The sequence below is a fragment of the Podarcis muralis genome, chromosome 2 (genome assembly GCF_964188315.1).
Source record: "Podarcis muralis chromosome 2, rPodMur119.hap1.1, whole genome shotgun sequence".
Classification (NCBI taxonomy): domain Eukaryota; kingdom Metazoa; phylum Chordata; class Lepidosauria; order Squamata; family Lacertidae; genus Podarcis; species Podarcis muralis.
Window position 1 is genome coordinate 28,276,897 of NC_135656.1, and position 25,109 is coordinate 28,302,005.

Below are 25,109 nucleotides of genomic sequence, written 5' to 3' on the forward strand. Positions count from 1 at the left end.
CTTATAAGAGAACAAAAAGGAGGGATCTGCCGGGCCAGAACAAGGGGCAGTCTAGTGCTGCATGCAAGCCTGGTATTGAGGTAGACTGCCTCTGCACATGGGCGCTCCATCCCTCTCCCGGCTTGCAGTTTTCTTCAAGCAGATTTCCCTCCCGGCCACGTTTGCATTTATAACTCCAATGCAGTTTGAGCCCTCAGCCCTATGCAGGGCATGTGAACCAACCTCTCGTCCGCTAGCCCCCGCCCCGCCCCGTCGTGTCCCCTCCTAGCCCGCGAAGCCGTCCAAAAACAAGACAAGAAGTGCAGCTGGCAGCTGCCTTTGCGACGGGGCCAGCTCCACGTCCCTCTCCTTGGAGAGCGATCCAGGTCCTTCGGTTGAAACGCATTGCATTGCATTGCACGGGGATCATTGCAGCGGGTTGGGCTGGATGACCCCCTGGGTGCCCTTTCCACAACCCGACAGTTCTCGAGAGTCCCCACCTCCCCATGCACGCAGCTTCGCCCTCCCCCCCCCTTAGCAACGCAGAGCCTACTCTCCACTCCCCCCCCCCACTCCGCCCTTTTTAATATTTTTTTGCGGCATGCCGTAAACCATCTCTTCCCGCTACAGGCAGACGCAGGGCGAGGAGACGAGAGACGGGGAGAGCCTGGAAGGGGAGGTGCCGCCCGTGCCCGCCAGCTGCTGGGGGCATTAGAGCAGCGGCGGCGCCCCGGGGGGTGGGGGGTGGGCTGCGGAGGCGGGGCCACAGTAACAACCCCGCCCCTTTTGCTGGGGGTGGGGCGGGAGGAAAGGGAAAGCTGGGCTGAATCGCTCGCCTGCGTGGGAACTGGTTGCTTAGATCCCCCATTGGGGCGTATTGGTTTCCCCCCCTCTCCCTTTTACCTTATTGGGAGTGGCTTTTGTTGTCTCCGTGGGAGGGGTGCTGGTGGGGTTTGCCCCCTCCCCTCTCCCCCTTGTGGGTTTCTAATTCATCCCCCTTTATCTCCCCCCTCCCTTGAAAGCAAGAGGGGAGGGTGCTCACGTCGGGGTGGGCTCGCCTCGCCCAGGTAGGCTGGTCCCTTTGTGTGGCTGGGGAGGGCGCCTCCATCGTTGGTTCTCCTCCTCCTCCTCCTCCCCCTCCCCCCCCCACGTGCTTTAAGGAGAAAAGGGGCCGCCCCAGGCAAGACTCTCGCCTCCTCGCCCGACCCTGCTGCTGCTGCATGCGTGTCCTCCTCCGCGTCCCTTTTCCAGGCTGGCACCGGGGGGGGTCGTCGTCATGGCACAGGTGGGGCACCGGGTGGATTACCTGGCGGGCTTCTGTTGCCCGGTGGGGGGGCTGGCGGCTGGCAAGCCCCGCGTGCTGTGCCATGAGAACCAGATTTACCTCTCCAACGGCACCGAGTTCGTCTACGTTTACGACCAAGAGGGGAGGTTGATGAAGGTAAGCGGGGGCTCTTTGATTCTGCTGACCCAGATTGGTCCCTTTTGCTAGAGGGGGGTGGGGTGGGGGACACGAGCGGAGAAACTGGGTCAGATGCTGTGAGGCAGGCAGAACATCCCCCCCCCCCCTCGGCTTGATGCAAACTCTTTGAAACGCTAATGGCAGGTGCACAGGATGTCACACATCTGCAGGCTGCACGAATTTATCTGGAATTGCTTCCTCGCCTTGCTTCTAATTGCTAACCTCGTCTAAAATTGCCCCATCGGAGTGCAGGAAAAACCCCCACCGTTTTAGGCACCCAGATTTTGTGTGCCACGTAACGTTTTGGGGAATGTGAGAGGTCAGTTCGCCAGCAAAGTAAAAGCTTATTCTACCGTTTCTGTGTGGTCCTTTTTTTGGTTCATCGCCCCTTAGAAGGTGGCAACAGCTGCTGGCTGCTTCTATGCATGGGCAGAAGATATAGCTGTGTGTTTTGTCTGTCTGCCCTTTGGTGACTTCACAGCAAACCCAAGTATTGCATTTTAAGCATATAACCCAGAGGGTGGGGAAGGTATCACTGTATGCACGGTTATGTTTTAATAGAACATTTCTATTCCCCCCTCCCCGCTGCCCCCATTGTGCTCAGAGGAAGAAGACTATGGCTGTATTGTGGCAGAGCAATTGGCATTTCTCTAGGAGATCTGGTTCAGAGACAGCTGAGAACCAAAGCCCTGGACTTGCACGAACTTTGCTGTGTGCACCAGGGATGTGGAACCTGTAGCCCTCCAGGTGTTGATGGACCACAGCTCGCATCATTCCTATTAGCTATGCTGGTTGGCGCTGATGGGAACTGACAATCCCAACAACCTCTCAAGGGTTACATGTTCACCATGCCTGGTGTAAAGAGAGTTTACACATATGTATTCATGTGCCCGTGGAAGAGAACAGAGTGCCAGGCTCTGTACATCTGTTCAGCCACTGAATTGTAGCCAGTACCTTTTCTGGGACCAAATCTGGGTTTGCTTTGCAAGCTTCTAAGCAGATGTGCATAGGCGTTTAGAGCAAGAAGCAGAGTGAAATGGATTCTGTGTGGCTACACATCCAGATTTGGTGTGCCTTGTCACCTGTTTGCCTCGGCAACTGTAGCATGAGACAGAGCATCCTAGTTCCTCCCCTCCCCGTCCCTTTATTTCTGTGATGAGATTACATAATGATTTGGGGATTGGTTCTGCAGAGGAGCTTGTATATTACCTGTTGGACGCCTCATCTCAGCATAACCACCTGTGGCTTTTGGATGTTTGTCTCATGTGCAATTGACAGGCAAGGCTCCCTGATGTGCCAACCTGAGCTTAAGCATCTAAATCCTCAATTAGGTCTTCTGCTGACTTTCCAATTCACTCTCTCACTCTTAGCAGCCTTTTTTTGCAGCAGGTCGGTTGTCTGTACTACATAATTGACTTACATATGGCATCCAGTTTTTGACATCTGCCTGTGGTGGTCTGGGCTTGTTTTTGTGTGTGTCATCTGTCAAATAGAAATCTGCCTCTACCCTCTGGGGGTAGTTCTGTTAAACCAAAGTTTAGAACTGTAAAATATGGGGTCTTCTTTGTTCTGTTCATTTGCACTGTCTATCGTCCCTGTTGATGAGCGACTGAAGTCTTTTTGTAGGGATTCTATCATTTCCCCCTGTTACTGCCTGTTGGGCCCATGACAAGGCTTAGCACAATGCTAAATGTATCCCTTTAATTTATTCCCTTGATTGTTTCTAAGGAGCCCGTGATTATGGTAATATCTGGCTCAGCCTCCCACACTATTCTCTTGCACAGAGAAGTAGGTCACAAACGGGTTAACACTTCTTTTTTTTAATGCTGCTGATTCCCCAGATCACATGTGATGCTGGAAAATCTAGCGTTTGCCAGATTTCTCATCCTTAAGAAGGTGCTCACTTTGCAATCCTCCGAATTGCTGTTGCAGCTTTTACTGCAGACAGACACGTGGGGCTACTGCCTGCTCCTTCGCTCCCGAAATGGAGGCCCATCTTGCATGAAATATGTCACTTGTTCATCAGCAGAGCGCAGCAGCAATGGCAACTGCTAGCAGCTTAAAATGAGGAATTACATATAGACTGCTAGATAATATAAACTCCGCTTATTGCAATGGATGCTCCTCAGAGAAAATGGCAGGAGTTGTACATCCTCGGCACAGAAAGGAAAAATAAGATCCTGCTGATTTATGTGAGGGAAGCCTATGTTAAATCAAAGTGTGTGCAGACATAACGGCTTCGGATGACACGCCACTGGGTATACGGAATGGTACCCAGAGGATGTTGTGTCTGGCCAGACTCAGGATAGGATACAGGAGGCAATAGATGCTCCTGGGAAACTTGCTTCTTTTTCATGTGGCTACAGCATTTGGAGGAGAAATTCCCAGGGTACCCTTGGGGTGGAACCCAACGTTGCACTGTTACAAACGTTCGGCGTGCTCAAGAATTGCAGCCTGCCAGATGGAAAGATGATTTTGGGGCATGTGGGAGCAGCGGGGTGGGGAGGCCTCTTGCACAAGGCTTCAACTGATGAGGTGTGTTACGTGAACCTCACCCCTTGTGTTATTACAATGGGGAAGCTCTGGGATAGCTCAGTCAGTAGAAAGCACGAGAATCTTAACCTCAGGGTTGTGGGTTCAAGTCCCACGTTGGGCAAAAGATTCCTGCATTTCAAGGGGGTTGGACTAGATGGCCCCTTATGATTCTGTGCTTCTATTGATTATTTTCGAACGAACTGCGTGGCATCTTTGAAAGCAGACAGGTGCTGACTTTGTACTGGCTTTGCACCCACGCGTTTGACCGCAGAGCAACGTGGATGAATTAAGGTGAAGCTTCTTCTGTTGTGTCTTCATGACGGGCAAAGCTCCACTTCCTAATTTTCACCATGCCAGGCTGCTGCTAATAACACAGGAGATTGCCAATCTTTTATTTTTCTCTTAGTGGCCAATCTTATGTGTTAGGTTTTAGCACTCATGAGGAAGCAAGACTGGTGTTCTGCCATTTTGGCTTCTTTGGAGTGAAGAAGGTTTATATGAGGTCATTTTAGACCAGTGTTTCCCAAACTTGGGTCTCCATGGATCATCCTTAGCCAGCAGGACCAGTGGTTAGGGATGATGGGAATTGTAGTTCAAAAACAGCTGAAGATCCATTTGGGAAACACTGCTTTAGATGATCAACAGCCTGCTCTGGGCCTTCCTGTGGGCTCAAAATCTGGCTCAACCAGCGGATGGGGTTGTAGAGGTGGCTCCCAGTGCCCTCCTTCCCTTGTAAGATTACTGAAGACCTTATAAGTCCTTTTCCTTTCCCTTTCCTTGGCCTATTTCCTTCCTAGGCTGTCTACAGGTTTCCCGATCAAGTTTGGCACGTGGAGCTTCTGCCTCTCCACCAGCAGCTCTATATCCTCTGCGCTGGAGTTGGTATTTACTGTGTTTCCTTGGACTACCAAAGCAGGTGAGAGACAGGGCGAGGGCGTTACCTGGCAGGTGTTTCATACCTGTTTCTGAGGACTCCAGGTTCTTCCACAAGGCTGGATTAGTGGTCTGGGCTGGGAGGCTCCTACTCTATGCTGACTGTTCCCACATCCCTGGAAATGGAGATTTCTTAGGAATTAATGCTCAAGTTGCCACCCTTGTTGGCGACCAGACTATCTTCTTCCTTACCAGGGTTAGAACTTTTTCAGTGACATGATCCACTCATTTGTCATGTTGATATTGCTGTCCTGTACCCACTTACCTGTGGGTAAGTCCCAGTGAGCTCAGTTGGGCTTAGTTCTGAGTATTCACGTACAGAATTGTGTGTTTTTACACTTCTCTCTGTGGCCCTTTCATGGTTACCAACTGTCATTTTGTAGTTTCTTCATTCTGCTTTTTAAGATAAAGCGGTAGACCATCTGATTTGCATGCAGAAGTTCTCAGGTAGGGCTGGGAGAGGCGTCCTATCTGAAAACCTGGAAAGCCACTGCCAGCCAGCGTAGCAATTATTATTATTATTATTATTATTATTCTGCCCTTTATTGAAAGATCTCAGGGCACTGTACAACGTTAAGAGCATGTTTTACGGTGCATAATAAGAACAACATAGCATAAAGCATAATAATAGAATACCGTAGATCCCGGCGTATAAGACGACTTTTTAACCTCGGAAAAGAGGTTAAAAAGTTGGGGGTTGTCTTAAACGCTGGGTATGGGCGGTGCAGAAAGGAGCACGCCCCCCGCTGCTGCTGCAGCGGTTCTGAAGCAGCAGCAGCGGGCGGCGGGCTCCACTCCGCACCGGGTGGCTTTCTCCCGGCGCGGAGCTGCCCAGCGTATTAGGCGACTGGGCTTATAAAACAAACCCCCAAATTGCAGCTGCCAATTTGGAGGGTCGTCTAATATGCCCAGTCACCTAATATGCCGGAATCTACGGTAGCTCAGTTGGTTTGAGTGTAGTGCTGATAATGCCAAGGTTGCAGGTTCAATCCCCGTATGGGGTAGCTGAATATTCCTGCGTTGCAGGGGGTTGTATTAGATGATCCTCAAGGTCCCTTCCAACTCTGCGATTCTATAATAAGGAAAATTAATTTATTGGTAATAAAATAGTCATAATTATTATTACTGAGCTAGATGGACCAATGGCTCTGACTCTGTATCTGGAGGTTTCAGGCAGAGAATTGGCACACACACCAGCAACCTCTGTCAGTATTTATTTTTTTAAAAATGGTAATAGCAGCCAGAAAGAGGGGTGATGGTGTTTGCGTTTGCAGCACTAGGGAAGCTAGTCTTTAGCATTCTCCACTCTCTCTGTACCTTTTTGCCTAGTTAAAATTGCCACCCCTCCATTTTGCCATATGGTACAGTTTCTAAATGGGAAAATGGTGAGGGGTGGATATTAAACCCCTCCCTCCCCAATGCTGCAGCCCCAGTCTGAATCTCTTTGAGTCGTAGCCAACGGAATCATTGCATGTGCAGGACATCTTTCCTGAGCAGAACTTCCCCTCTTTGCATCTCCCCTCCAGGCCCCCCCCTCCCCATTAAGACTCTGGGGGGAGGGGTCCTCTAACCCTCCGGAGCCGATTTGGGCAGCAGCATGGAGAGGAAGAGGGAGCCCTGTTCCACTTGCAGAAGTTGTTCCTCGCATGCAGTGATCCAGTTGGGCGCACGCTCTCCTTTTGGCCAGCCACTGTCCTATTTGTGGTTCTCTTGCTTGACATCTGAGGTGCCCATTTGCCTTCCTGTGCCTCTCTGCCACAGCTCCCCATCTTCCCAAGCTGCTTGTGAGTCTTCAGGGCAGCAAAAGGGTTAAGTGGAGGGAGGGGGGGTTGCTCTCCCTCCAGAGCAGTAGCTTCCCTCTCCTTTACCCAGCTGGCTGCTCCCGAATTCAGCTCTGTGAATCACTGCCACCTCCACCTTTGTTTCTGAGCTATACCCTTTGGCTCCGCTGAGAGCTTTCCCTTGTTTGCTTTGAAGGTTAGCAAAGCAGGCAGACGGCGAGGAAAACGACTGCTTCTCCAGCGTCCTCCCCATGGGCTCCGACACCTGCACCTTCCCCGACGCCACGCTTTGCACCTTCACGCTGCTCAACGACGTCCTGGTCACCCTCTCGCAAGTCCAGGGGAAGTGGTGCATGAACCTACACAACCTCCCGGGCCCTGAGGACCAGGGGAACTTGCCACGCCAACCGATAAGCCATGTGGATATCACCACCAGCACCAACAACGACGGGGACCTGTCTCTGGCGCACTTCCTCCCCGTCCTGTGTTGCGCCTCATCCCCCAGCGCCACCGACCACAAGGAAGGCCTGCGCCACTCAGGGGGCTTCGTGCTGGAAGAGCCTCTCTTCAGCCTCCTCTTTGGCGTCGATGCGGCCATGTTGGATTCTCCCATGATCCTCTGCGGCTTCCCAGACGGGCAGCTCTGCTCCGTGCCCTTGAAGGCCCTGAGCTCTCCCGACAACCGAAGCTGCGAAGATTCGCCCGTCAAGATCCTCCACCACTTGGAGGAGCCGGTTGTCTTCATCGGGGCCCTGAGGACAGAGCGGAGGTCCCCAGAGGCAGAGGAGCTGCCCGCCTACGGAGACTTGGGCTGCGACTGTGTCGTGGCGCTGGGTCACTATGGCAAAATGGTGGCCATCAAGGCGGCTCAGGGAGAGGAAGTCAAGGTCCCGGAGCTCCGCGAGTATTGCCTGCAGGGGCCCGTCCTGTGCGCGGCCTGTAGCGGGGGAAGCCGCATGTACTACAGCACCCATTCCGACATCTATGCCGTCGACTTGGACAGCAACATCCCGGAGGCCGAGAAGGTGGAGGACGCGGCAGGGACCCTTCCATCCGCTCTGTCTCCCGCCAGCTTGAGCATCTGCAGTGTGGTGGCGCTCTCCTTGTCTTCCCGGGAGTCGGAAGGTACTGCAATGTGTCAGGGAATTACTCTGTGGGCTTAAAGTATCAGGAATAACTTGGGCATGGGGCCATTGTGAGCATGCAGCCCTCAAAATGGCTGCTTGTAAATGGCGAGATGAAGGCGGATGAGTTGTGAGGAAGTGGTGGCCAGGGTGCACCTTAGCTGGGGCCTGGCTGTAGTCCCTCCCACTCCTTACATCAGGCCTGCACTGCTCTGCGACACCATTGGCTCTCTGTCATGTGGGCAGGATTTGGTTCCACAAACAGGCCAGAGAACCAATGAGGATGGGATTTGGGTCCACGAAGAGGCCAGAGAACCAATGGGGGCAGGATTTGGTTCCACAAACAGGCCAGAGAACCAATGGGGGCAGGATTGGTGTTTGCGTTTGCGTCTGGCCCTCTCCTGGGCCAGATGTGGCCCTGAGAGAGGTGCCACTTGCAGCCCTTTCAGTTGCCAGTACAGAAATAGGAAAAGGACCGGGGAAAGGAAGACAGTCTTGTGACTCTGGGCGGAAGCTTGGGGCCTTGCTGTGCCCACCTTCCCTTTCCTTTTCCCAAGTGCTCCCCACCCTTCTCCTCAACAACGTTAGCTGCTGGTCAGGGCTCTGGAGACTCTTGCCCCCACCCACAGTTCCTGTCAGCAAGCTCCTTCAGCCCCCACCACTCTGAGCCTTAGCACACTGTGGGTGAGCTACAGCCAGCATGGTCCCCGGGCTGCAGGCTTTGGCCAAAGGTGGGGCCTTTGCCGATGAAGCAACCTGTGGCCCCCTGAGAGCGAGTGTGGGGGCCGTATCTTCAGGGTCTGCCCCAAAGTTCTCCTTTGCTACCATCCCTCCTTAAGGCCCCCATTTCCCTGTGAGCCATTCATGCCAAGCCCCCCAAGTTGGGCCTAGCCAGTCAAGGAGTGGGGAGTTCTCTTGTTCTGAGGAGAAAATGGAAGCATTTGCCTGCCAGCCTGCCTGCCTGCCTGCATGTCTCCAGCCTCATCCCAAGGCCTGCTTTCTTCTCTAGAGAGAGAGAGAGATGAAGGCCTCTGGCAGAAGCTGTGCCCATCCTGTGCTGGCTCCAGGGTGCCACGATTCTCTCTCTCTTCAGCATCCTGCACAGAGGGGAGTTTAGGGCCAGCACAGAGCAACCCCAGGCGCTAAGAGAAGCAGAAGGAATTGAATGGCAGTTCAGGAGCTCTGCCTCCTCTGGCAAAATGGCTCTGTAACGCTGTAGCCATTCAGAGTCTTGGTTTTTTTTCTTTTTCTTGTGTGGAACAGCTGCATTGTGCTTGCTCACCATGCAAGAGGCATTAATATCCTGTGTGCAGGAAGCAGCCTTCCTCTCGCCCTCGACGAGGATCAATAAAGGCTCAGCGGCTGCCATTTGTCTCTTGCCTTCAGAGCAGATCAGGAGTGGGGCCGCTTAGCCTGCCAGGATGGGATTAAGAAGCGTGGGGCTCTTTGCACCCACTCTTCCCATCAGGGGCAGCATCAGGGATGTTGCCCAGACTCAGAATTACAGCGTTTACTTCATTGTGAATATTTGGGTTTCTACAATGCTGGAAATGTCTTTCGTGTGCTAGATGTTGAACTGAGCAGGAAAGGAAGATGGCGTTGGCTGAGGGGCAGACAAAATAGCGTTGACACAGGGCACCTGCGATCATGAGAACTAGGACCTTAGGTTTGTTGGTTTGTTAATTGAATCCTGAAGATCTCAGGGAGGCAGATTTTGCCCGTAGCCTTGTCCCATATCCTGTCCGGACACCACCCTGCCCGCAGGCCAGTTCTCTCATCTCAAGAGCTTGCAAATTGGGAGATGGAAACAAAACTGAGGAACAACGCGGCCACACAGAACCAAGTGAAAAGAGGCCGGCTGGCCCCTGTGCGCAGTCGAGACAGGATTCTGCAGGGAGCACGTATGTGTGAGTTTGCACGTCTTCTCCCGAGTGCTGCTAAACTCTTCTCGGAAGCGGATTCTCCGTGCCCTCACAGCCCACCCCCCTTCGGCTGCCTGTCACTTCGCTTCAGCATCACTCCCGACAGCGATCCTCTGTGGGGACCGAGCAGCGGGAAGCCGCCTGTGCCTGCCTGTGCCCCTGGATAAGGGAGCACAGTTTGCCTGGCAGCAAGGAGCTGCGCGCTTCCTTTGTAGCAAGGTGGCTGGTGCATTCGCAGCAAGGATCCTTTCCCCCTTCCTTTTGCTCCCTTTCCTTTGTGCGGTCCCCAGGGCTGCTCTGCATCTTTCTCACTCCCCCTAGGAGTGCTGTCTCCTGGTGCCATCGCTTTCCACCACCCCCCATGTGATCGGTTTCCTAGTGAGGGGCGTGGCAACTTCCCAATTTGCTTTGTTCCCACCGATGCAGCCGTGGCGGCTCCCAAACATTCAGCACAGGCTCATAAGGTTCATGGTCTGTCTCACCACACCTTGCAGCTACTCCTGCGTGCAGATAGGAAATTGCAGCCTCATGATTAGCACTCCAGTGTTTTTCAGACCTCTCCCCCTCCCCCCCCCTTTTTTTTAAAATATGGCTTCGGAAAGGATTCTTGTCTGACTTACCTTTCTTCCCCTGAAGCACCAGTACAGTGGTACCTCCGGTTAACTTAATTCGTTCCGGGGGTCTGTTCTTAACCTGAAACTGTTCTTAACCTGAGGTACCACTTTAGCTAATGGGGCCTCCCGCTGCTGCCACACCGCCACCACGCAATTTCTGTTCTCATCCTGAAGCAAAGTTCTTAACCTGAGATACTATTTCTGGGTTAGCGGAGTCTGTAACCTGAAGCGTCTGTAACCTGAAGCGTCTGTAACCCGAGGTACCACTGTACTGGAATTCTAGACCAAGCATGGGCAAGAAAGTCGATGGGGGATTATTGCTGGACCTCAGGGTGGCAAGGATTCACGAGTCCCAAGAGTTACAACAAAATGAAACACACACCCCAGAAATATACTGCTGAAATCAAGAAAGCAGTAGGCAGAGCTGGGCGTAGGTTATTGTCTGGAAGAATTGCGATCTCAGTTTAGCTCTGACGCTGAAAACAAAATGGTGGACTCAGGATTCCTCACTGCAGAGGTGGAGAGCCTGTGGGTGCAGGGGCGGAGGAAACTGGGGGCGATGGGGGTGCTCCGCCTCGGGTGTCATCACTGAGGGGGGTGACGTTCGGCACGCCCCCACCCACGACTCCCAAGCCTACCCCGAGCCGTTGGGGGAAGGGGCGGAGCTGCGCTGCTTTGCCGGTGGCATTCCTCCCTTCCCCCTTCATTTTGACAGCTCGGGAGAGGCTTGGGAGTCACAGGTGGGCGGTGTGCCATTGCCCCCACCCTGCTCCCGGGCTGCTTCCTGGGGAGGGGAGCCTCCCCCAAGCTGTCAAAAGGAAGAGGGAAGGGAGGAAGGCTGCTGGCAAAGTTGCGCGGCTCGGCCCCACCCATGCCCAGGAAGCAGCCCCCTGGGACGCCCGCCCTGCCCCATGGCCCCACCCCCAGAGCAGCTAGCTCCGCCTCTGTGTGGGTGTTGCCCTTGCACTGCAGCTCCCATAATCCCTTGCCAATGGCCATTCTGGCTGGGGCTGATGGGAGCTGGGAGTCTGACAACATCCCTGCTTTGATCCGAAGTGTATGACCTTTGCACCTGGCTCTCTGATTGGTAGGTCTCAAGGTCCTCCTGAAAACCTTAAGGGTGGTTGAGGTGAGGCCAACATCCTCCTGATGCCGTTTTCTAGCACCCCACCCTCCGCCCCAATCTCCATCTCTTGTGTGCGTTTCTTTCCTCAGGCGAGTCCGAGCTTCTGGCGTTATCTGCCAAAGGCCGCCTCATGACCTGCGGCTTGTGCAGCCCGGATGATACGCAGCCTTTCAAGATGAACCCTGACAAAGCTGGGCAGAGGATCAAGGAGCTGCTGTCTGGGATAGGCCATGTCTCTGAAAGGTAGGAGCTGTCTGGTATTTGCATCCCTCTGCCTCCCTCCCTTCTCTGTCCCTCATGCACACAACATACTGCACACACCAGATGCTTTGTGTGTTTTTTTCTTTCCTTTTTCTTAGTGCATATAGAGAAAAATTCAAAACTTAGTATCAAATCATCTTTTTTCCTTTTTTTGGTCCAAGCTAAGACTTTGATCTAAATAAAATAAAAACATAGAGAGGCGGAGTTTGGGGGGGGGAGGGAGAAAGGAATAAAGAAAGAGAGGGAGAGAAATAAAGAAAAAGAACTAGAAAAGAGGTTAAAAGAGAGAGACGAATAAAATTCAGAAGGTAAGGGACTTCCGATTCTTTGTCCACTATATATAAACAATATTCACTTCATCCACCCCAATATAACACCCAATGAAGTCATTTTCTACAAACAAACGTTATCTTCAACCCTCAAATCCTAACACCGTTCTTTCATTTTCTTTTTCACGCAAAATGTTTATGAGAGGATTCCAACCTTTAACAAATGTTAACAATGACTTTTTTTCGTATCAACCATGTCAATTTCGCCATCTCAGCCAAGTCTGTTAGTTTTAGCAGCCGTTCTTCCATAGTTGGAAATAATGAATCCTTCCATCTTTGTGCATGTAAAAGTCTCGCAGCCGCAACACACTCGGTGTTTTCATATGAATATCTTGCAATGCCAACGGGATTGTCCTTCCTCAGAAACTGGTATGGGGAGGTCAGCTTTGGCAATCTGATAGCAACATCCAAGGATCAAAAGCTGGCCACAGGTGCCTTGCAAACAGGTTGGCAATTATAGCTCTGTTTGGGCATGCAGCCCATCATTTAATTCTGTTGGCTGGGCTCCACCATTGTCTGCAACTGGGGACTAAAACAGAGAGTTTGCAGGCTCCCTGCATGATTTTGAACCCTGGGTGTGCTTGTACAGCAGGTAGCCTTTTTCGGACCGCACCCATTTCCCCTCCCCACCTGAAGAAAAGGCATGGCAAGCAGCAGATTTGGGCAAAAGGAGAGTGGCAGTTCTTGTCTTCTCCTGTGTTCTTGCACAGGATTTCCCGTGCATGTTCATTTCTGGCAGGCGAGTGCCTTTGGCCCCCTGTTAATTCCTCTTTCCTTTTGTGTGTCTATCCACACCAGCTCTTGGCCTTCCCTGTAATCCGTTAGGACCTTCAGGCTCCAGTAGCAGCGCCGGCATGACTGTGTTTCTCTCCCCCCCCCCCCCCCGGTCTCTGCAGAGTGTCATCGCTGAAGAAGGTTGTGGACCAGAAGAACCGCGCTCTGACGTGTCTGAACCAGGTGATGAACGTGAGCGCGGCTTTGCTGTCCGGCCAGAGCAACCAAAAGCCCATCACTTGCACCATCACCACCCACTGGAGCCACATCCTGGTCCAGGACAGCTTGGCCGTCTCCTGCGTTTTGGAGAACGCCAGCGAGTGCACCCTGGAGCGCGGCTGGACTTTCTGCGTCCAGCTCTTCGCCAGCTCCTGCGACTTCGAAGAGGACTCGTCCGATTCCGCCACCACCTACACCTTCCCCATAGACCAGCTCCTCCCCGGGAACAAGACGGAGGTGACTCTCCCGCTGGGTCCCGCTGAGGGCTCCAAGCTGGAGCTGCCCTTCATGGTCTCCTGCTCCCTCTACTACAGCCTGCGGGAGATCCTGGGCACCGTCTCGGAGTCCACCGACCTGCTGGACGACCTGCTCTCCGACGACTCCACGGGCCTCTCCCCGGACAGAGAGGGCATCTGCCTGCCCCTGAAGGAAGTCACCATTGACCTCCTGCAGTGCCTCCGCTTGGGCGCCACCAACGGCAGCATCTCTGAAGCCTCCCCTCCTGCAGCTGCCCTCCCCCTCCCTGCGGACCCCCTCGACACCTTCCTGAAGCTGTCCCAGATGCAGTCTGAACTCGAAGGCGGCGGAGAGCTGGTCCCAAGAGCTCTCGGCCCTCTGGGAGAGGCGTACTTGGCTCCCTCCGTGGCCTCGATCAAGGTGTCCTCTGAGCTGCTGAGAACCACCCTGAAGGACTTCTGTGCAGGTGTGTGATGCTTGGGGGTTACCGGTGACCTCCTTCCTTTCTTTCTCTCTGTCTCTCCCTGGTGAGGGTTTTTAGTGCCTGCTGAGCCCACCTGCATTGGCGGTTCTTAAATGCTTATTCCCCCACACAAACACATGCTGGAAGAGGTGGCTTGTTTTGCGTGCAGAGGAGACTGTTTGCATGATGGGGAGCTTCCTAGTCAATGGGCTGGTTTTATCCCGTCCCTGGGCAGCAACGTGCAGCCAGCTGTCGTTTTATTTCGTCGCATCCCATTTACAGCCCCTCTCGTCCTCCAAAAAGAGTTCAGAGCAACTCCCATATGCTTCCTCAGGGTGTCCTCACCCAGATCTGGCAGCTCACTTGGCCAGCCCCTGCTTTAGCCTCTCTTTTGGAAAAGGCATTTATATCTGCCTTTGGGCTGTTCTGTTTGCCAACTCACCCCTCCTGGCGCAGAGGAGAATAATGCAAGCTGCCCGACTCGGGCTCCGGCTCCCGCTCTGTCTCCAGGCCAAAGGCAAGCTGTGTAGAAACAGTTTTACTTAAAACTCACAGTGGCCGTCTATCCCCAACAAACCTTGTAGAGAAAATGCTGGGTTTGTGCTCATACCTTCGTTTCCAAGGATGTTGTTGCAGGAGCCCGCTTGACCCTGGCTGGTTAAAAACAACCTCAGAAAACACCCATCCTCTGGCTGTTAATGAGTAGCATGTGGCCATGTTTATTCCTTAGTTTGGGTGTTTTTCGTTACTTTGAATTCCAGAGAAATCAGTGCCACAGCGGTGATGTTCTTGCAAAGGTATCCCCAGGGGCATATGTCCCTTGAGAAAGACTTTCCTAGGTTGAGTATTCTGTGCTAAGCCTAGGACTGATACTGGAAGAAGATTATTATTCTGTTTGTGAGCTGTTGGCCTTGCAGGACCCCAAACAACTTTTCTAAGCATCTTTTCCCACCTAAGTATGCCCCGCAGAGGACCTTAAGGTCAATGAATAACCATAGTTTAGAGGTCCCAGGCCCTAAGGAAGTCAGACTATCCTCCACCAGGGCCAGGGCCTTCTCAGTGATGGCTCCAAACTGGTGGAATGATCTGTCCCATTAGACTAGGGCTCTGCAGGATTTAACCTCCTTCTGCAGGGCCTGTAAGACAGAGCTATTCCGCCTGGCTTTCAGTTTGAATTTTATTCCCCTCTCTTCCCTCCCCCTCCCCTTTTTATGAAAATTACCCACTCTGGGACCCCACAGCTAATTCTCCCCTGGCCTCCTCGCTGGCCCAAATAGGACTAATTTTGCCAGCTAGACCTGGTGACCATCTAATGTTTATTGGATGGATTTTTCCCCAAATTGATTTTTGAACTTTGAATTTATTGTTATTCACGCTTTTATACTGTATTTTATGCTGTTTTTTGTTGTATCACAATTAAGTGTTTTAAATTTGTTGTTAGTTGCCCTGAGCCCGGTTTTCTGAACCAGGGAGGGTGGGGTATAAATAACAAAATTATTATTTATTATTATTATTATTAAGTATGAAGGCAGCTAATTTCAAGGCCAGGCAACTCTGCAGTGAAGATTTTCAATTGTTGGCGGATGATCCCTGCAGAATCCTTTATGGAACCATAGTTACATCGAACCAGAGAGGCAAACTTGGGTCTTCCTCTCTTCCCTGATATAGTGCTCCATACTAGCACCTTAAAGTTTGAAAATGATTCCCAAGTTCTTCAGCAGGATGGGGAAAACTCTGCTGCCAAGCGAGGAGTTGCACCTGGACCCAACTCCCCATTTGAAAGAAAAGGGGGCTTTGAAGTAAAGAAATGATAACGCCATTGGCACACACTAGCAAAAAAAACGCAGGGTGTCCCTCCTCATCTGTAGCTCCCAGTCTGCAGATCTTACTTCCAGCCAAGGCTGGCATGCAAGGTTTGCCAAAACAAGCAAAAATATTTTCCCCAAGGAGCATCAAATCCTGTATTTACAGTTAATTACGCTGGGTATAAATTTGCATAATTGTCCTCATTGGGTTGGGTTGTTGTCGTAGTAAGATTCGAATGCCTTTGCCAAGAATGATGGCCGTGGTGGCGAGATTAGGATCTGGGGGTTCCCTTGATCCATCTGCTGGAACTGTGGATCCAGCTCCTGCCAGCTAAGGCGGGGTGCCTTTTGAGCTGCCGCACCTGCAGCCAGGAGAGCAGCCTGGGACAGGCACATGTGCTTTTGCGAAGCACTAAATTTGGGATTGGGTTTTTTGTCTACAAACCAGGTGTGTGCCCTAGCCTTGGACCGTCTGCTGCAACTGGCCGCTCTTTGCACCCCACCAAGTTGGCAACCAGTATCAAATCACCCCTTTGTTTGGCTTGCAAATATTCTGCCCCCTGCCATATTGCACTGCGGGACAATCAGAAGAACCGGCGGGGCTATGGGGTCTTTCGCGCTCCCTGTTAACTTGCATCGGGAACAGCCCTGCCTTGTGCCGCTGCGGCAAATAATCCCGGCCAGCAGCTTCCCAGGCGCTTCAGGTGGTTGGTGCAGGGTGGAAATCGGGGAGAGGGGCAGTCGATGGCGCCTGCGAGCCGCCCACAATTCACACGTGCTTAATGATGGTGTCTGCTCTTCTTCTCCATTGTCGCTGCTCAGATGTCTCGCTCTGCTGCGCTGTGCTACGATGGCTGCTGGCGGAGAACACCGAGGCGGACGCCCTGCAGAGCCAGGATGCAGCAGCCGTGCGGGGGCTGGCCCCAGATGGAGGCGAAGTGCAGTTGAACATCCGAGAGGCAAGGCATGAGTCGTGGCCTGGGCCTAAGGGAGAGGGCGTAGGGTTATCCTCCTGCGGGCACCTTGGCCAAGCCAAAACCTGGCGTGGTTGTGGTTAGAATGTTGAAAAGTTCCGTACAGCAGCAGCCTCTGCCCTTGGGTCAAAGGTCTCATCTTGCATTCCCCCTTTCAGGTACCTGTAGTAGTGTCTCTGCTGGCCTCATAAGATCCCTGAGCTTGACCTTAGATTATAAGAAGCCTGAATATGGCAGAGGGAAAAGAGATCTTGGGAATACCTGGATAGGAAACTTGAAGCAATTGAATTACAGCTTTTCGCCAGGCTTTTCTGCACGCCTTGCGTGACCTGTGGGGTGAGGAGACCCATAGCTCTGCACAGGCCTCGGTACATCTGTAGACCTCTGCATGTCCTGCCCACCCCACGCCCCTCTCTCACGTCTCCAAGTTGGGAAATTGCTGCTGTATATGCAGAAGATAAATGGAGCAACCCAGCATGGAATTTCTGCACGCTCACTGCAGTAACTGAATCACAGTGACTAGGTTGGGCTGAAAGCATCCTTTTCTGAGTACTATAGCACTAGGTGTAAGGGAGAATTCCCTATAGCAAGTTGTGTCTGTATGTGTCAGGCAGGCAGGCAACCTATTAAACAAGAGCAGTGGAAACTGCTGGGGCAAATGCCCTGGTTTCTGACCCCTGTCATTTTTTTCTCAGTTGCTTCACTCACAAAGTAAAGTCTTGCAAGTTTAACCTTGGAAAGACGGGTGGGTTTCTGGCAAATGAGAATCGGTGGCTCTCCAAATGTTGCTGAAGTCCCAAGTCCCACCAGTGCCAGCCACCATATCCCACAGTCAGGGATGATAGGAGTTGCAGCTCAACACCACTTGGAAGGCCACAGTCTCCCCACCTCTCCTCTAGTTTACAAAGTAAAGGTAAAGGGACCCCTGACCATTAGGTCCAGTCGTGGCCAACTCTGGGGTTGAAGTGCTCATCTCGCTTTATTGGCCGAGGGAGCCGCCGTACAGCTTCCGGCTCATGTGGCCAGCATGACTAAGCCGCTTCTGGCGAACCAGAGCAGCGCACAGAAACGCCGTTTACCTTCCCGCCGGAGCGGTACCTATTTATCTACTTGCACTTTGACGTGCTTTCAAACTGCTAGGTTGGCAGGAGCAGGGACCGAGCAACAGGAGCTCACCCCGTCGCGGGGATTTGAACCGCTGACCTTCTGATCGGCAAGCCCTAGGCTCTGTGGTTTAACCCACAGCACCACCCGCGTCCCTCTCCTCTAGTTTACCCAGAGGCAAATTCTACAAAGTCATGCTGTGTGCAACAGCCTTCTATCTAGTCCAGGGATGGGGTACCTTTTGCAGCCCTTTTGGGCAGACCTTCCAGGGCCTGCATTCCAGGGGCTAGAAGCAAACATGGACAGGGCAGAAAATGTGGGTCCCACCTTTGTAGAGTAGGCTGCATTACTCTCTCTCTCTCTCTCCCTTTCTCTTTTCCATTCAGGCTAGCAAGACACATCACAGTTCAAGGACTCATTCTAACCAGGCAGGAGTGCTTGTTAATAAGGGCATGGAAATGGGGCCAGGGAGGGGTAGTCTGAAAGGGGGTGGGCTGGTTTGGACAGAGTCCCGGGGGGCCAGATGGAAAAGGCCTGAGTTTCCCCAACCCAAGGGCTCAGCTGCGTTTGGTCTCCTTTGCCCTCGGTTACTGAGATATGAACATTGCTACCACTTGACTGCAGGAGCCCGGTCCAGGGCACTAAATAAACGGGTTTCTCTTGCTCATCAGCTCTGCCGCATTTCAAGGGGGAGGGTGATCAGACAGGCGCTTTGGCTGCCCCCCCTCCCTTTAATCCTCTTGCCGCGGCACATAGCCGATGTTAATTGCTAGCTGGCTCTGCCACCGTGGCCGGTAAACCCCCCGAGAGGGGTGGCGGAGCGCTTGCAACCACCCGGCCCCTCTGGCTTTGCGCATGGGAGCGTTAATAACGCCAGCAGTGATTAGTGGCCGTGCTAATTCTGCTCCGGCTGGCCCTTGCAGATTAAGCTCATCGGGGTGCATTTCAGTGGGGCACGGACAACAAGCCCTCTCCTTTCGGCAGGGGCTTCTGGCCCAGCGTTTCAGCTGGCCACCGCCGGGGTGCCAATTCATGCCCATCTTTGGTGGGTCTCAGCATCATCTGGGTAAATTCAGGAGAGGGGAGAAGTGGGCGATCTGTGGATCTGTTAATTAAAGCTACTCCCCTGGCATCTCCTTGGAGTCTGGGAAGTTACTGGGCACTGTCTTGCCACGGTTGGAGGAGAGATAATAGTGGAAGAGGGTAGGACGGGAAATGATTAATTTCCCCCAGAATCTGCAGAAGCGTGCAACAAAATATTAGACCCAAGGGGACCAAACGCCGTCTTCGCCACCAATATGGCAAGCTGTGCCAAGCCACCTGCTTGCATCCCTTGTAAAATGGAAATGGATGGTGGGCTTTTTCTGAAAACAGACCAGTGAGGTGCTTTGCCGCTGGGCTTTTTAATTTGCACTGTTTGGATGAATTTGCGGCAATGGTGTGTCCTCCTTATCCTCCAGGTGGCTGTCAGTGACCTGAACCCAGCAGGCCCCATCCAAGCGGTGGAGATCATAATCCAGAGCTCACCGATGGAAAACATGTCCCAGCTGCACCATGCTGTGGTCAGGCGCATTCAGGTACCTGAGATTTCAGATAAGTGGGAGGGAGAGAGATGCTGTTTTGGGGTTCTGGCATCCATCGGCTTCGGCCAGCATGGGCTAAGAATGGTCAGGGATGGAGGGCCACAGATTACATGTTTACTATTAATGTTTGATGTTTTTAATTACATCTTGATAACATGCTCTGGGACGCGGGTGGCGCTGCGGGTAAAAGCCTCAGCGCCTAGGGCTTGCCGATTGAAAGGTCGGCGGTTCAAATCCCCGCGGCGGGGTGCGCTCCCGTTGCTCGGTCCCAGCGCCTGCCAACCTAGCAGTTCGAAAGCACCCCCGGGTGCAAGTAGATAAATAGGGACCGCTTTCTAGCGGGAAGGTAAACAGCGTTTCCGTGTGCGGCTCTGGCTAGCCAGAGCAGCGATGTCACACTGGCCACGTGACCCGGAAGTGTCTCTGGACAGCGCTGGCCCCTGGCCTCTTAAGTGAGATGGGCGCACAACCCCAGAGTCTGTCAAGACTGGCCCGTATGGGCAGGGGTACCTTTACCTTTACCTTTAACATGCTCTGGTTATCTCCTGCTTGGACTACTGCAAGGCACTCTTTGTGGGGCTATCTTTGAAGGTGACTCAGAAACTACAACTAATCCAAAATGCAGCAGCTAAACTGGTGACCGGGAGTGGCTGCTGGGACCATATAACACTGGTCTTAAAGGCTCCTCATTGGCTCCTAGTACGTTTCCGAGCACAATTCAAAGTGTTGGTGCTGACCTTTAAAGCCCTTAACGGCCTCAGCCCAGAATACCCAAAGGAGCATCTCCATCCCCATTGTTCAGCCCAGACACTGAGGTCCAGCTCCAAGAGTCTTCTGGCGGTTCCCTCATTGCGAGAAGTGAGGTTGCAGGGAACCAGGCAGAGGGCCTTCTCGGTGGTGGTGCCCACCCTGTGGCACGCCCTCCTATCAGATGTCAAAGAAATGAAGAACTATCTTTTAGAAAACCCCTGAAGGCGGCCCTATGTAGGGAAGTTTTTTTGTTTGCTGTTTGACTGTGTTTTTAATATTCTCTTGGGAGCCACCCAGAGTGGATGGGGCAACGCTGTCAGATGGGTAACATATAAATAATAATATTATTGTTATTCCCCACTCTAAAGGGTTTGAGAAACAAACAGGAACCCTGTTCTGCCTCATTCCAGTCATCTTTGAAAAGTGTGGGTCCTCTGATTCTCTTATTCGAAGGCAAGGAGCCTGGATTTCTCCACTGGTTAATCTTGCTTTAATGAGCCCCCCCCCCCTTTTTTTTAATGCAGACTCTGATTCTGGAGCAAGCAGCCGAGGACTCTTCTCCCCCAGATATCCGTGTGCAATACCTCCACCAGATCCAAGCCAACCACGAGGTAAGAGGCATTTCTCTCCCTCCCAGTCTCCCAGGTGTCCTTAGGTTCCAGGGGCCACAGAAGCAGATCTTGTGCCACATAGTTCTGCCTGGATTGTTGCAGGAAGGCTGGAGAGCAGAGTGGTGGTGGCGGCAGCAAGGGAGGTGGGTGGGTGAGGCGAATCACATGCAATCCCAGGCCTTTTGCTGCTTGGGTTGAGCTCTGGAATTGCCTCTGCCCAGAGCAGTTAACCAGGGCTTCTCTTTCGACTCTCGCCCGCATCAGGCCACACAGAGACACCTAAACGGAGGAATCCGGGTTGACAGACTAAATGACAGCAAATGGATTTATGGCTTGTTCTGTAATTGCTGGGCTGAGACAGGCAGTTGGGCTGACCCAATCTGGCAGTGACTGCGTTCCGTTCTATTTACGCTTTCCCTGACTTGATTAGCAACCCCCCCTCTCTTTCTTTCTCTCTTCCTCCCTCCCTGTCCCTCAACCCTCCCCTCATCCCAGGGCTTCAGGCAGACATTTATAATGCATTCCATATGATTTCAGGAACTGGAAATGTTAAATCTCTTTGGCACTAAGGTTTTCACTCAGAGCTTGTCTCCTCTCTCCTCTCTCTCTCTCTCTCACACACACACCCAAATTCAGCAGCAAAGAAAATTAGATTCTACAATCCGAATGAGTTTTACGCAAAGACTTCCGTGCTTGCGTAATTTGGGGTGGTGGCGAAAAAGGGGATAACCGGGGGTGGGAGTTGGGGAGGCATCTGGTTCATAGTGGGCTAAACGGGGAGTCATGGAGAGCGGAGGACTGTTACATCTAGGAGAGGAATGAGGGAGCATGCCACAGGATGTGGTAGACCGGTTGGACATCAGCCCGCCTGTTTAAGCCAGCCTTCCAACTCAGTTGGTTAGGGAAAGAATGCCAAGGTTGCAGGTTGCAGGTTTGAGCCCCATATGGGACAACTGCAATTTCCTGAGTTGATGATCCTTCCCCCTCTATGATTCTATTACTGTGGTACCTCGGGTTACAGACACTCCAGGTTACAGACTCCACTAACCCAGAAATAGTACCTCAGGTTAAGAACTTTGCTTTAGGATGAGAACAGAAATCGTGGGGCGCCGGTGGGAGGCCCCATTAGCTAAAGTGGTACTTCAGGTTAAGAACAGTTTCAAGTTAAGAACAGACCTCCGGAACGAATTAAGTACTTAACCCAAGGTACCACTGTACTACTTTGCTGCTGCCTCTCACAGCAACTGCACTCCTCGCCTCTCTCTTTCTTTCTTTTGGAAGGTGCTGCTAAAAGAGGCACAGTCCCTGCGTGACCGCTTGTGCCTGGGGAATGATCCGGAGGCGACAGTGGAGAAGCTTTTGCACGTCTACCAGCAGCTGCGCAACCCCAGCCTGGTGGTCCTGTGAGCGGGGCGTGCGCCGTGGCTCTCTGTCTTTAGTGCACCTCGGACGGCTGCGCACACTCTCTTTGCCCTGTGCTGGTGGAATGAAGGGAGCAGCTGGCTGTACACCTTGCAGGCGGACTGAGGGCTGGAACAGAGGCATGGCAGGGAGGAGGAGGAGGAGGAAGGGGATTCCAGCTGGACATGCCCTGGGGAGAGGGGGTGTCTGGCTGGGTCTGCTCTGTGGAGACCCGGCCTTTTTTAATTTATTCTCTTTTCCCCTGTCCCTTTCTCCACTCACCCGCCCCATTTCAATGTGATTTTTCCCACCACCGCCACCACCCCCCGGGTTCTGAATCCCTGCCCATTCCTGGCAGATCTGATTGGTTTGTCTTGGCAGCCTCGCACGCAGGCAGAGCCGTCCAAGCAGACGGCCTCTGTGGATGCGTGTCTGTGGTGTGTGTGTGTGTCACGCGTGTGTGTACGTGCGTGTGTGTAACTTGGATGGCCGACAAGGTGCCGTTGGTGGGTGTGGGTGCCGTGTTGTGGAATCACACTGGACCGTTGCTAGTTTAGCTTCTTTCGCTTTCAGTGACAAGTGGCTTTGCTGTGCCAGGCCTTGGGGGGGGGCGGGGAGGGAGGGAGGGAGGCGGGTTTTGGGGGTGAAGGGGGAGGAGGAGGCCTGTTGAGTTGTGGGGGGGAGGGGAAGGGGGCAGATTTTAACCGAGTTTTTGTTCCCTTCCGAGCAAAACGAACAAGCCAACAGTGGGGAAAAAGGGCTATGCCTCTAGCTGTGTTGTGTATTTCGGAAACACTGTGGAAAAACAAGACTCAAAAAAACAGGATGCCACATGCATAAGTAACTCAGGGGTGCTGTTCGGATGGTGCCCCTTTTTCTAATGGAGCGCTTTGCTCCTTTTTCCAGTATTTGTCCTTTCTATATAAACAACTTGCTTGTCTTATTTCCATGGTGGAGACTCGTGCAGGGTTGTTTGTGGGGTATGTGGGGTGCGTGGGCGGTTTTCTGGGGGGTCTTTTTTGGGGGAGGGGGTTGTGCACGTGTGTTTAAGCCTTCCTTTGCAAAAAGCCACATGTCCGAGAGAAAAAACACCCCGTTTTCCTAAAGCTGCACGACAGCCTCCCTTTGCTGTGCAGCCTGTCCGCGTCTCCCTCTTCCTTTCTCCTGCTCTGCTGGCAGCCTGGGGCCCCCCCACCCACCCACTTTCGCCCCCCGTGGAGCTAATGCAGCTTCCGCTTTAAAAGCTGCCTCTTTTCCCGATGAATAATTGAGAAGCCATTCGGCGCGCTCGCTGGCCGGCACTAAAGGCCATTAGGAAATGCTCCAACACTTGGGGGTGAAAGATGCGAGCACTCTCCCATTGCCTGATCGGGAATAATTGATGTCATGCCTACCCTCTGACCTCCCAGTAGAGTCTCTTCACCTTGAGCCTCTGAGAGCTTCACTTCAGGCAGATGGGGCTGCTTCCTCTCCCCCCCCCCCTCCTCTGAAGCTACTGGTTCAGCCTGAAAACGGATTGGGGCGGGGGGGCTGTTGTCACAAAAATAAAAGATCGCTGGGTTTTCTTTTTCCTTGCCCAGGCCTGCATTTTGAATCCCAGAGGTGGCCAAAGCTGTTTTCTTTTTGCAGAGCTCTACTACATCTCCCTCTCCTATTACACTGCTATTAATAATAATAATAATAATAATCCCACCTTTTCTCCATGGACCTCAAGGGTGGAGTGCATGGTTCTCCCCTCCCCAGTCTGTCCTCACAATAACCCTGTGAGGTAGGCCAAGCAGCCGACAGCCCCAAGGCAACTTGGGAAGCTTGAGTGGAGGATTTGAACCCTGGTCTCTCAAGTGCTCCTCCGGCACTCTAACCACTACACCATGCTGCCCCACATCGGGCAAAACCAGGCCTTCGAAAGCGAGCCTCTCTGTGTGCTATTCCCTGCTTCTAAAAGCTGAGCCTAGCTAGGGGCGCTTCTGCCTCTACAGCCCCCTTTCCACAATGAATAGGGAGCGCAGGGGTCAAGGGTGCCTGTTGAAGGGGTCACACAGAGCCATCCCTTCCTTTTGGGAACCAATGCAGCCAGGCCAGGGGTTTGCGGCGCGGTGGCCTGGGTCAAGTGGGGAGGGGCTGCTGCGTGCCCCACGCTTTGCGGGTGTGGGGAGGGGGCCGCGCGGCATCCCTCCTCCCGCGCGCCTTTGGAAAGGTTAAGTCTCAGGCGGCGGCTGGTGCCTGTGTCGGTTGCGATTACGCACTCGAGCGCGCCTGCCGCCTGCCTCCCGCTCCTGCTCAGCGAGTCTTGAAGGGAGGAACTGACAGATCTGGGTCTTTGGGTCTCCTCCGTCGCCCTGCAGGGCTAACCTAATTGGATTGCAGCCAAAGCCGCCCAGCCCCGCTTGCTCCTGCGATTGGAGGAGGGAGCCCGGCTCGCAGCCAAGGAGCCCTTTTGCAGAGGTGCTCGCAGCGCAGGGGTGGGGGGAGCTATGGCTGTGATCCTGCGGAGAAGTCCTGTCTCCCCGCACTCCAGTTGCAAAGGCGACAAGCAGAGCAGGAGCTTTAATGAAGCAAGCGGCCGTCTGGCCATAAGCCTGTGAGTCCTATTCGCTGCCAGCCTGTGTCCAAACTGGAGAGAGTTGCTAACTGGGGCGTTATTACTAGCACTAGCTGGGTTAATACTAGCAAAAGAACCCGGGAGCCAGAATAACCTGCTATTCTGTATACCCAAACCTCTGCCCTGTGAAGAGGCTCCCCAGCATCCCAGAGAAAATACTGGGTCTCTGCTTCCATGGCATTTCTCCCTGTAAACTAATTGACTTGGAAGCTCTCGCCTGCTTGCAGCTCTGCTGCTGCCCCACCGATTCCTGCCCGGCTGCTGCTTCACCGCCCCGTGGCAAAACACAGCCGAGGGGCTTCCGGGAGCGCGTGCGCCTCTGCCTTGCCTGCCTCTTGGATTTCCCAAGAGCCGCGCGCAAAGGCGGCCCTCATTCGGCCGGATAGCAGCTCCGTTGCTTAAGAGTGCTGCGCTGAAGACGCCAAGCTTGCAGGTTCGATCCCTATAAAGGACGGCTGCATATCCCTGCATTGCAGGGGGTTGGGCCAGGACTAGGTGATCCTCGGGTTCCCTTCCAACT

General features: G+C 53.1%; 1 protein-coding gene across 1 annotated transcript; it reads left to right on the forward strand.

Moving 5' to 3' along the window:
- The first annotated feature begins 730 nt into the window (after positions 1-730).
- FAAP100 (FA core complex associated protein 100) lies at positions 731-22,930 on the forward strand. The gene is made up of 9 exons (XM_028714221.2): positions 731-1,420; positions 4,774-4,892; positions 6,887-7,815; positions 11,566-11,719; positions 12,963-13,762; positions 16,387-16,523; positions 19,103-19,219; positions 20,500-20,586; positions 21,868-22,930. The coding sequence occupies exons 1-9, from the start codon at positions 1,256-1,258 to the stop codon at positions 21,991-21,993; spliced, it is 2,634 nt and encodes an 877-aa protein (XP_028570054.2). The 5' UTR covers positions 731-1,255; the 3' UTR covers positions 21,994-22,930.
- Positions 22,931-25,109: the final 2,179 nt, after the last annotated feature.

Bases quoted from the DNA above. Each gene is read 5' to 3' on its own strand.
- FAAP100 (XM_028714221.2), top strand. From the start codon at position 1,256: ATGGCACAGGTGGGGCACCGGGTGGATTACCTGGCGGGCTTCTGTTGC. The intron at 1,421-4,773 runs GTAAGCGGGGGC...TTTCCTTCCTAG, and splicing joins AAGAGGGGAGGTTGATGAAG to GCTGTCTACAGGTTTCCCGA. The intron at 7,816-11,565 runs GTACTGCAATGT...TTCTTTCCTCAG, and splicing joins GTCTTCCCGGGAGTCGGAAG to GCGAGTCCGAGCTTCTGGCG.